The sequence below is a fragment of the Crocodylus siamensis genome, chromosome 3, assembly GCF_052110815.1.
Source record: "Crocodylus siamensis isolate JL-2025a chromosome 3, ASM5211081v1, whole genome shotgun sequence".
Taxonomy (NCBI): domain Eukaryota; kingdom Metazoa; phylum Chordata; order Crocodylia; family Crocodylidae; genus Crocodylus; species Crocodylus siamensis.
Genome location: NC_143397.1, coordinates 71,864,102 through 71,876,400, shown reverse-complemented (window position 1 = coordinate 71,876,400; position 12,299 = coordinate 71,864,102). Strand labels below are relative to the sequence as shown.

The 12,299-nt window shown below is 38.6% G+C and overlaps 1 protein-coding gene across 1 annotated transcript in view; it reads right to left on the bottom strand.

The window, feature by feature from the left end:
• Window positions 1-577: 577 nt before the first annotated feature.
• The window catches only part of SLC12A2 (solute carrier family 12 member 2), a 104,725-nt gene continuing 93,003 nt past the window's right edge, over window positions 578-12,299 (bottom strand). The window contains exons 24-27 of the mRNA XM_090038494.1: window positions 11,063-11,149; window positions 7,883-8,018; window positions 4,675-4,742; window positions 578-3,584 (exon numbers count right to left, since the gene is read on the bottom strand). Coding sequence (XP_089894620.1) covers window positions 3,449-3,584; window positions 4,675-4,742; window positions 7,883-8,018; window positions 11,063-11,149 — 427 coding nt within the window. The 3' untranslated portion in view covers window positions 578-3,448. The remainder of the gene's footprint in view (window positions 3,585-4,674; window positions 4,743-7,882; window positions 8,019-11,062; window positions 11,150-12,299) is intronic.

Below are 12,299 nucleotides of genomic sequence, written 5' to 3'. Positions count from 1 at the left end.
TGATGTATTCTGAAGGCTGGAAGCCACTGACTGGTTTGCTACGTGCCACTGCAGGGGAAACTTGGGATAACGATTCGATACCTGATCCCACAACCATGTCTCCTGCCATGAACAGGTAGCATGCCAGGAAGCACAACTGTTGGGATTGTGCATCAGATGCCATGAATTTCCTGTCTATCGCTGTTTGGCCTGCATTCTTCTTGTGGTATTTTCAGGACTGATCAGAATCAAACATAAGAGTTAAAAAGGAACAACAGCTAACATTCTTTACCCAATACAGAATTTCCTTAATAGGAAAGTAACAAACCCAACTGACATCCTTCCTCAATTTGGTATAGGACAGATATTCCTTGAGAAAGCAACAACTTTTCCACCAAATCATTTACTAGCAGGGCAATAATTTTTACTATGAGTTTTATAGTTTGTATATTAAATATCACTATACCTTTGCTGTGCATATTTTCACGCTTCACAAATGGTATGTCATCATGCACCTGCAACAAATGTTGATGCTGAAAAATACAGTGAGTAGATATCCTTCCCTCCCCAAAATAAATGTAAGTTTAGACCATTTTCTTGAATTCACTTCCTTTTATTGCAGTGACCCCTGTACAAAGTAGCAACTGCAATATTCAAATGTTAAAACATTAGAAAAGCATTTTTGTGTGACAGTTACAGTACAGTTTTATCAAATATTACATTTTCAAATCCAGTGGATAACGAAATACCCACCAAAGCTCAATCTTTAAATTATCTCCATAGTTCATTTTTTAAATATGTAATATCAGAAAAGCATATAAAAAGAATGTATGTAAAAGTAAAGAAACCTAGATACAAACACAAATGAACAGAACAAAACCCCCCCAAATAAATAGTTGATTTCTTCAGCTATTGTTTCTTTTTCTAAACCCATAAAAAGAAATTTCATCTACAGAAATAATGAATTATCATGTGTCAATGAAAACAATTTGTATTTCAAGTAATTAACAATGATTGGAACTAAAAAAAATTTGGCGTCAAAAATCAAAGTAGAAATTGGACTGACTGTCACTAGCTGACATCTGTTGCTAACAATTACAAGTAACTGCTGAAGTTTAGTAGAGAGCATTACATCCAATCTGGAAACTGCTGACCTGGTGTCTAGTGTTAGTGAAGTTTTGGGAGTGCATATGTGAAAAAGCATCCTACATTATTTCACAGACATTACCCACCCCATCCCCATATGCATATTTAGATATATTTTATATAATCTTATACACATATATGCATGTATACACACACTTCATTTGGTTCTTGTGTTACAGATCACAAGCAATGGTTTCCTGAATGGGTTAAAAAAAAAACCAAAAAACTTTAAGTGTACCTGTGCACATTTTCAAGATAGCAGCACTAAGTCAATGCCTCATGGTTCATCTGTTTAAAATGAAAACAAAACAAGAGGAAGAGACATGGCAATGGTTCCATGTTCACTGAATGAAATATCCCTACCACCCCAACAAGCACTGCAAAACCTGTAATAGACATAATGCTGCTGTTAGTTGCAACTCTGATGCTCTTTCTTCCTGGAAAGAAAGAGCACTTTATTTTTGTAATAAGTTCTAGGAGAATGTATCTTCCCAAGGTCTACCCTGGCATTAAGTTCACATCATACATGACAACAAAACATGCTGCCCTTCTAAAAATTGAAGCAATTCAATAGATGCAGATCCACACTGGTGGAAACCAGCAGCAAAAAAAAAAGGAGGAGATCATTTTGCTGTTTACCAGTAACATATACTGCACTAAGTAGAATGTATTTTGCTCTCTCCATTTGTAACCATTTGAAACTATCTTGCCACATGACAACTAACAGTTTTGCCATTCAAAAAGGAACTATTACTGAGCATCTACATTTGTTTTTATGGTTAGCAGTAAAATACACCTTTTCCTATGCATCAGTGAAAAAATCACTGAAACACTACTAAGTTGACCTAGTAATATGCCTAGTATCAACACCAAAGGTTGTGAAATGTTTTTAGGTAATCCTTTCTTGCAAAAGGGACAGAAATTAAAAATATAGTTCACATTATTAACCTCTGCTTCAAGGCATAAGTGAAGTTTCTTGTGTAGGTGTCCATAGTAGACTAAGTTATGACGTAGTCAAAACACACATGGGAGGAGGGGGACACACATTGGCAGTTTTCTTAAACATGAGAAGTGTGTAGAATACATATTGATTAAATCTAAATTTCTAGATGATCAAACCTGAGTATTTAATAAGACTTAATGTTTTCTGACAACTGAATGAATTGACCTAAAAACATCTCCCCTAATAACTAATGGTCCATTTAACCATTTGATGAAAAGTTTGAGAACTTTAGCTTTTACATTTTATCTATTGGATGACCTAGTACAAGTCCACATAGTGTTTACTGTATTCTGTTAGATGGCATCACATAGCTTGTGTTTCTTCCTGAGCCTTATGTTAACCTATTTATTTATTTTAAATAAGTGACACCAAGATCTGAAGGTCAGGAACTAGGACAGGTCCTTCTTTGTTTAAATACAACCCCTCTCCCCCTCCCCCAAACACAAACTAGAATACTCCAATTTTTTGTCAGCAGTCTAGAACAGGAATACAGTTTCATGTCAGAGCTACAGAGTAGACTGACATGCTAACCTTCACCAAGGTAGCCAGTTGTACATGTTTCATTAATGGCAAAGAAGTACACAATGTCAAATTTGAGAAAAGGGTCCTCCTCATTTATCTAGTACAATTAATTTATTAAGTTGTACAAATTTAGTAGTACAAAGTTTTGGACAACATCATTATGAACTTGTTTTTTATTCCAACTGACCTGCCCCAATCCTCACCTTTGTTTCAAATCTAACAGATATCATAAAAAAACAAACATTCTGAACAATAGAAAACATACACTACTAAAAACTAACAGCTTGATGGAAGACTGAAAAGCAGCATTCATTTTATTGTAAGATGGAAGAGACTAAAAACTAAAGGAAGTTTGACCTAAAGTCTTAGTTGAAGGCAGATTTTGACATTCTATATAAATTTATAAAATAGGGTGTATGGATGAAATTTGGTTAATTTCAGAAGGCACCTCAAGGCTAAAAGGCTTTTATAAATCTATACTCCTTTCATTGATCAAAAATAAAACACTTTTATTGCTGCTATTCAAGTAGCAAAGAAAAAGCTTGTTTTCTTGTTCTTCAGTCTAACAAGGAATCCTCCCCCATTAAGCAAGATTAAGTTACAGAAGATTTAGAATGAAACTGAAGATTTCACAACTTTAGAAATACAGTGATGTTCCTTGTGTGCTTTCAAGTCAGTGGAATAGTGAAAGAAGAGTCCTTTTGCCTTTGTGATGTAAATAATCTACAGAACATTTCAGTCACTCTCCTGTAGGCACAAGAGTACCATTTCATCACAGCTGTCTGTTGTGCAGTACATTTAGGAATAGAAAGTAAGAACACTCTGATGATTCCCACGAACAAGGAGAACCGGTGGCAGGTCTTTTGATAGGGCTTCTAGCCAAGCCATGTACAGCGCACTAGATACTGCACTTTTTCTTGCAAGTGGCAGACTCCTGGAATTCAAAGAACAAAGTTTAAAAATGACATCAAGCTAGCAGTAGTGCTGTATCAGTGAGAAAAATAATTAAATAAAAGATAAATTAAAGTAAACATTCAGTAATTTCCAGCCCACACTTTGTCCCCCCACCTTTTCTTTTTCTTACACGGTTGTATTTAATGAATTGATACTTCTGAGCACACAGAAGTTAAATTACCTTAACTCAAAAATCATTCAAGCAGTGCAGTCTTCTTAAATGCACTAAACTGCACTCTACTTCTGACCTCTAAGTTCACCTACCCACTCTCTCCACTCCTGAAATTTTGGCCTCCACTCCAACAAACTTCAAGCTAGGGATCACCATTTCACTCAAGTGGACGACTCTCCCCAGTTTACGATTTAAATATTACTTTCGTTTCTGAGTGCAATATCTTGGTATCTCATTATCCTTCTTACTGGACCCCTAGGAAGCACCCTCCAATTCTCACCCCACTGAAACCACTTAGAATATTACATGTACTGCTCCAATTTAGCTTCCTCTGCTTCAGAAAAAAACCACAGAAAACTTTTTACATAACTTGTAAAAGAGGATAGACTGTGCCACAGGAAAAAGTTTCTACACTGAAGGACTTGCAGTACAAAAGACGGTTATCATAGAGATCTGACAAATGCATGGTAACTTTAACTGGAAGAAGCTTCAGAGATCAGGTTGCAAGGAGGAATCTGAAGATGACTGAGAGCAGGTAATGTACAAGGAGCAGAAGGCACGTACGAGTCAAGCCAAAACTGCAGAGCATTATCTGTGCTAAACTTCAAACTGCAGCACAACGCACAGAGATCAATGCAAGCTAGCTCATGTATTAGAAGCCATTTAAATGTGGTATTAATGGAGTATGCATGGACTAATTCATTGTGCTTCTCAGCATGGTAAACTACTTTTGGTGCTTAAAACTAGCTTGTTTGAAGCTTGATACCTCCAATACCTATTCTACACCTATTATCCTAAATGTCATTATAGTGCATCTAACTATGGCCATTACTCCAAATGCAAAAACAAAGAATATTTATATTTTTTATTTACACACAGAAAAGTCACCACTACTTACATTACAATTATATTAGCTGTACTTGAATGTTCTTTCAGCAGCTCATTTAGCCTAAGCTGGCGGTGGGTCTGTAATAAAAGTAGAAACCCGCCCCCACAACAAATTCATTAGGAAGAACTCTTTTTTAAAAAACAATCCAAAATGAAGTAGAGATCATTCCATTTAAGAAGCATGCAAGAGGATGCCTAAAATTATAACAACATCTATATTTCCTCTCTTTCAAGTTTTTAACACCGTGCTCAGGTTTGTAACACACACGCTGCTTCAGGCCTTAAAAATGTTATGCAGCAATATTTTCAAACCAAATCACAAGGCAGCTGATAGCAGGAGCTGTGTTTTTGTGTAGAGACCAGATCTTTCACCTCCTCAGCTACTAGAGACCTTCCAAAATTCTGTCCCAAACTCTCCTCAATCAATTTCTAGTTAGCAGCTATTGTGAAGTCCAACCTCCCAGCTCCCCCTGCCAAACTTCTGGCTATTAAGACAGAAAGATATTTCTGTTTCTCCTGTACAGAGTCCTTCTCATAATAAGGTTCCACCACTCTAGCCTCCTTCAGCTTCCTAGATCCTAACTGGACATCCTCTACACTTTTATTCATCCCTCACCCAAAGCAATTTTTGTGGAAGTCTTTTTCCTCCAAGTCCCAGAACCTCTTTCCGTTAATCTGAATTCGTGTAGCTAGTCTTGTTAACCTCCCTCTGCTGCTGCCCGCAGACTCCTGAAAGAGTACTGCACTGATTCACATAGAGGTTAGCAAAGGGGCAGTTCAGAAACTGGAATTCTCTATAGCAGAGCACGTGTATGCATTTTACTGTACTTGCAAAATGTATACTGAAAATCAGGTTTTACACCAGTAGCTTCCACCAAAACCATACACACAGTAAACATCCTGCACTGAAACACTGCTGTAATCAATGTTTTTGCATAACCGACTACTGTTCCAATTCCTTAGGTTTCAGATCCAAATATATCAAAACAAGAATCCAAAGCAGAGGAGGGCAAGTGGTGGAACGTACCTAGGGAAAGACTTCCAAAAACTTCAGTAACTGAACTGTTAAGTAACCTTTCTTCCTTGCGTGAACTCCACTTGCTTGGAGATTCTTGCACAGTATACTAGTAAGAAGTGTGTACTAATCCTTGTAAGGGGACTGGTTGCAGGACTATTTTACCAAAGGAGGCACCTGATGCACATCACTTGACGCACAAGTGCAGACTGCCTTAAGAAGGGGGATAACAATACCATGCTGCTAACGTCTCTTTTAGGAGATATTTTAAGAGTATAAAGGTAGCCAGGACCTTAGTTATATGAGGTTTGGTCTTGATTGAGAAGTCAGGTAAGGCAAAGGCAATTTAGTAGATATTAGAGCAACTAAAACAGTCCCCAAAGAGGACATTATTATGGGGTAGAAACAGTTTTGCTTTTGTATAGACCACAATCATTTCAACTATTCTCTAGCGTAGGTTGCTATCCAAGTGTTTTCTGTTTATCCAGAGTCCCATTGTTCAGAACAGATTAATATTCTATTTAGAGAGATTGCTAGACCCATTAGGAGTGAGTGCATTTTACATGGCCGGTTGTCTAGACGCAGGAACATTTGTACACCCTGCTGGCTAATGTTAGCTGTGATTGCGGTCTAGTTCTTTGTTAAAAGCATCAAGAACATTTACAGAGGACAACACAACCACTGGTAAGGGCTACTGCCAATCAGGAATTTAAGAAACTGCAGGAAGTAATGGGGAAGCAGGTGGTTGGAGGTCAAGCAGCTTGCCCCTGCTGCCTGCCTTCCCTGCCTCTTGCTGCTTGTCCCCCCGCTTGTGCCACCCTATACCACTCCCTGGCTCCCCCCTACTGCAGTCTCCCTCCCTATTTAGCCTCTGCCCCGACTCACCAACTACTACTGGACCAGGCTGCAGTCATGCACCATACACCAGGCTGGTGTAGGGACAGAGCCTGCCAGGTCCAGAGAAAGGGTAAGCAGAGGGATTGGAGGTGGGAAGACAGGGCAGAGGTTGTGGGTGCAGAGCAAGATGGGAGGAAGTGACAGCTGCTCCAAAGCTACGGGAGGGGGGGGGGGGGGGGGGGGGGGGGAGAAACAGCCACCCCACTGCCTTCTATTTTATTTCAAGATGGGGAGCTTTTCACCCTCTGCTCCCCATGCTAAAAAGGGGAAAAAGCCTCATCTTGGAATCAAGTAAATACAATAAAAGAGGTTTTCTTCTTGAGTAACCTCATGACAGATGTCCCTGAGAAGTGACAGGGAAAAAGGTAATGAAATTTGATCAAGTACTCAGTGGAAAAAAAAGATTCCAGCACCAATTTATCTATTTTCAAAGTATCTCATTTTATAATAGACTCTGGCACTCTTCCTACAAGGTGGGAAAGGCACAAAAAGTATGCATCCACCCCACAGTCATCAAAAGAAGTGCTAGCCAACAACAGAAGCAGCATGGACAGGTAGAGAATATAAAATCTGGTTCTCTCTCTAGTTTGATATTTGCATAATGATTCATGAATACTGGCAGTAAAATGGCAGGGGGAGCAGACAGCTGGTCTGACAAAACCAAAAATCATCAGTTAATCTCTTCTCCATCAGCACCTGGCAATTAAATTCTGAAGTGTAATGATATTGAAGAATAACATTTTCTGCCAAACATGTCCATGCATTTCATCTCTGAGCTGGAGTAAGTTTGGTTGTTGCTTTCTTTCACCAGCTACCGGGACTAGAGAATCTGGTGTGGGGTAAGTAAAAACACCCCACTTGGCCACAAGGAATAATAATATTTCTCTTTACAGCCTTAAGTGTTGGTAGAATAGTGTAAGAAGTCTATTATACACCATCTTGGCTGGCTGCAACAGATCCATCTTTTTGAAAGACAGCTTCGTTGGGCATAGAGGTATCCAAGAATATCTGTGAGTATGTGAAAGGGATCCGAAGAACTTCTGTATTTCTCCTCAATATAATCCTGGAGGATTATATTGAACAGAGGACACATTTTATGCCTTTGGGCAAAGCTTATGGCATGATGATAGACACAGAGCCTCAGGAAGAGAGGCTTTCTCCTCCGAATGTATTTTTGGAGAGCTGGTCTTCAGACAGTGATGACTTGCATCTCTCAAGTTTGGGAATGTGGCCACAAGTACTGCAAGTAATAAGGGTCCTGTCCTGTGGGTTCCAACAATGCTAGCAGTCAGTTAAAGGACAATACCTTAGTTTTGTAAAGTTCAAGTTCATTATCTGTTATTCTCCAAGGCTCATCTTCTTTCATTTTATCTGCAACATCTTGTTCTTTATCATCTTCATGAAGCCTGAATGGCTCTATCATTTCTTCAAAAGCCGCAACACTAGGATTAACAACAAAAATCTGTTTTTAATTTGGCTGTAAGTGCACAAATATAGAAAGTGATGCAAGATATGATTATTCCAAAAATTAAAAACCAAACCCAAACACTATGTGTACTGCAGGCTTATTATTAACAAGTAGTACTGTCAACTACAATTTTTCATTATTTATACCTAGAAATTCAGATAAATTATTAATTGATGCACATTTGAAAACTACAACCATAGTTAAAACAGTCATGGCAATGTTCTTGTCTGTCATATAATTTAATTAATAAATACAAATTTTCAGCTAGTCATAGAGGATCTCAAAAAATATAGAACTGCTACATTATTTTTGCCTAAGAAAATAGTCTACATGACAAGAGTTAACTATTGAATAGAGACGGAGATATAACCATAATATTTGATTTGTTTTGCTTTTTTTATTCAAATAGCTGATGGCAAGCTATCAACTTTCACAGTTAAAAGTCAAAGTTCATAATGGCACTGTATTCTATACATTAAAAGGCTACCATGGCTGCCTTAACTATGCCCTTTCTGCAGTTCTCTAGAGCAGGGTTTCCCAACCTTCTCCAGCCCAAGGCACACTTACATTAATAAAAATGTTCCATGACACACATGTTAAGGCATTCCCCATTCTTATACCTATTGTAGCTCATTGCCATGGCAAAATTCCATGGAGCACCTGTTCATTTCTGATGGCACACCTTTGTTAGGAAACCTGGTTAGGAACCACTGCTCTAGAGGCCACAACAACAATTTACACCCAAATCACTTGGATATTAGGCAAGAGACCTAAAGAAAATCTTAAAGTAGATAAAATAGCAGTAAATACATCTCCTATAAGCAAAACACATCCCAATGCCCACCTTGCCAACAGCAGCAGCAGCACGTTACAATACTGAATGGCAAATAAAACAGTCAATAAAACAAAGCTAGGCCAAGAAAGCATTATTTTCTCTGTTTTGACAAGTAGCCTTCATGACTGGCAATGTTAAATCCAAAACACTGTTACTAAATGAAACAAATATGTAATGTTACCAACTGAATTAACCACCTTCTGATGTTATCTACATAGTTTTCATTAGAGAATGAGTAACGTTTAACAGCTATGCATATAGTTAAAAGGAAGCTTGTGAAGGAAAATGTAATTAGCACCTACAAAAGGATATTCAATATTTAGTACAATTTATTAGCCTTCTTCAACTGTTTAATTTCAAGTAACGCTTTCCAACCCCAACAATCATGTTCGAGCTTGGAGACTGTTAACGGAGAGGGAAGGAAAAAGAACATTTTTCACTTTCATTAGTAGCATAATAAAAAAGGTTTTTACCAAAAAAGAACGACAAGTTTCAAGAATTCAACTAAAACCTATCTAAAAACTCACTTGTAAGAAAGTTTACAAGACTTAAGAAATGTAAGAAAAACTAAGACAGCCAATTTCACTCCAATCAATCAATCAATGAATCAACTCCAGTTAATCAATTTACCTTCAATTGATGAGAAATCTGAGTCCCTTTAAGTTTTGCTGAAAGATCTGAGATAAATGCATTTTACAGTTTAACTGTGCCACAGATTACAGACAACATGGTTTCTGAATGAAGTAAATCTTGGCGACACAAAGCCCTTGGCTTGAATGAACTCTTGAGGTTTGGAGTAGAAGTCAGCTGACTGGGGCTCCCAGCCTTGGGGTGCATGAGAATCAAGAGCTCTAGTGCACCCTCAAGGTGGGGAGTGCTGACCTGCTGACTGGCTTGCTACTTGCTGGTGCAGGAGATCTCCATGATCCTGGGCTCTACTACACCAGCAAGTAGCAAGCCAGTCAGCTGATCAGCACTCCCCACCTGGAGGGCACATTGGAGCTCTTGACTGACGCAGGCTCATGATACAGGGCTCCCCCTGTACTGGCAATGTGGCACAGTTGGGAACTGATCCCCAACCCCACAATCATACTGCTTGCCATGCATGTGTAGCATGCCATGAAGCACAATTGTTGGGATCATGCATCAGATCCCATGGTGCCTTTAACTGAGTGTCTGCCAGAGGCCTAAGTCAGCCACATTATTCAAGCTTAAAAAAGCTCACTTTGTAAGGTTTCTATATAAAATTCCTTGGAGGATTCCAGAAAAAAAATTTGAAATTGCACCTTTGATCTTTAAGGCCAAGTACAAAACAATCAAAAAGCCCAAGACTAAATTGATCCAATCTTCGCAGGTTAGTCTAAACTGTGTATATTAACACTGACAAGTGAACAGACATTTACTTTTGATTCTGGAAATGCAGCCACATGCCTGCAGTGGCCCAAGCCAGAAGGTGAAGTGGTGGGGTAAGGTATGCTAAAGCATACCACTCTGCTCAGCTGGAGCAGATAGCTTGGGCCAAAGCTAGCCAACCCCACCCTGACAGGAGGGTTGTGTGGGGGAGGTGTACAGCATCCTGGGATGCTGGGGACTAAGTTACCTTGAATCTGGAGGGAATCTGGGACAGAATTTCAATAAACCGATTTCATCTACATTGGTTAAGTCTGATACTACATCCATCAAGGTGTATTTTAAACAGGTTTCGGCCATTTGGAAAGCAGTTTATGGCCACTGAACTTCTGCTGTGTTACAGATTTCAACTAAATTTCCAATCACTTATACAACTTTGTGTATAATATCTGTCCCTATCATAAATCAGGTATGTTGATTTAGCCAGAGAATCAGGCACTTCATTTCCTTAAATTTAAATATAGCTACGACAATGAATTTCTGTTTCTTTTTCAGTTAAGACAGAATTACTTCAGTTTCTGCTGACATGGGGGAGGGGGTGCACACGCATCTCTCCAATTACAAGATTAAGCCAGTAGTAGGATTCTTGACACTAAATCTAAATATGAATCCCATCTCTCATATTATTCTGAAAGACTACATCTTTGTAAACACCAAGTTAAGTTACAAAAGCACTCATTTAACATTTAGAAACATTCAGTATTGTTGCAACTTGGAACAAAACATTCAGAATTTAACTGAAAAATGATGCATTTTACCAAAAATAATCTTACTTTTCCTTCTTTGGCTTTGTATTAATATCTCCAAGAACCATGATATCTGAGAAGTCTATCCGAAATTTGCTAAGTAGAGTAGCCATTCTAAATAGAAAAATAAATAGATAAAAAATTGTTGTATAGTACATTTGTAAATGTATTTAAGCTATGTATTTACAGTATTTAAAAAAAGCACTTCAAATATTCTTATGGACATCACAAGACAAAATAGACATAGACTTGGTTTTTTGACACATTTGGGACCCAGTGGCCACATCCACACAGTCAGCATCTCATTTCATTACTACTGCACTATAGCACTGCATGGCAGGAAGTATGACATGACGCTACTGCACAGTAGTCGTGAGCTACTGTGCAGTCAGCATCACCTAAAAGCCATTCAGCAACACTACTCCACAGCAACTCAGTACTGTTTATACAAGTACTAAATTACTGCACAGTAACGACTGCACAGTCAGCGTCTTGTGTAGATGCAGCCCCGATAAGTGAATGGTAGGGAGAAGCAGGAGAACAAGTTAGAGTTCTGCTAAAACTAAATATTTTCTTCGGATGTCAGCATACTTTGAGGGCTCAATTGTAAATATTTGTAAAATAATTAGAAAAGATAAGAACTGAAGCCATATAGAAATCTTCCCATAAAGCCTTTGAGAAATGTGGACATGAAAGAGAGCTCACAAAATGAACGAGAAGCCATGGCTTTATAAACAAAACCATGCACCCTCCAGGCAGATAAGTCACAAAAACACTGTATCAAAGGATGCAGTTGGAGAATTGGTACAGCTTGATGGATTCAAGCCAATTCAGTTTTGGGGCAAGGAGATTACAGTAGCTGCATCAAAAAAGAGCCATAGACCCAAGCTTACTTGTACACCAGATAGCTGCTTTGAAAGCAGAAGCAGCTGACTTACTAACATTTGGAATCCCCAGTACTATAAATGTATCCTTAAGTTACATGGTATGTTTTTCATAAAAAAAAAAAAAGACGACATGAAAAGTGCTATGCCTTAAAAACCTACAGCAATTGGCTTTTACTGACCAATGCCGTAATAATAATGATGATCATAGTCATCATTAGTCCATACGGATCAAATAAGGTGGACCCTTAACGATCAGACCACACATGGGCTGTGTGCAGATGAGCATGGATGTTTGGTTCCCCAGAAACACATAGCAGCTGCACACCTTGTGCTGCTACTTGTCCTCGGAGAATGCCTGTGCCACACGTGCTCTGGAG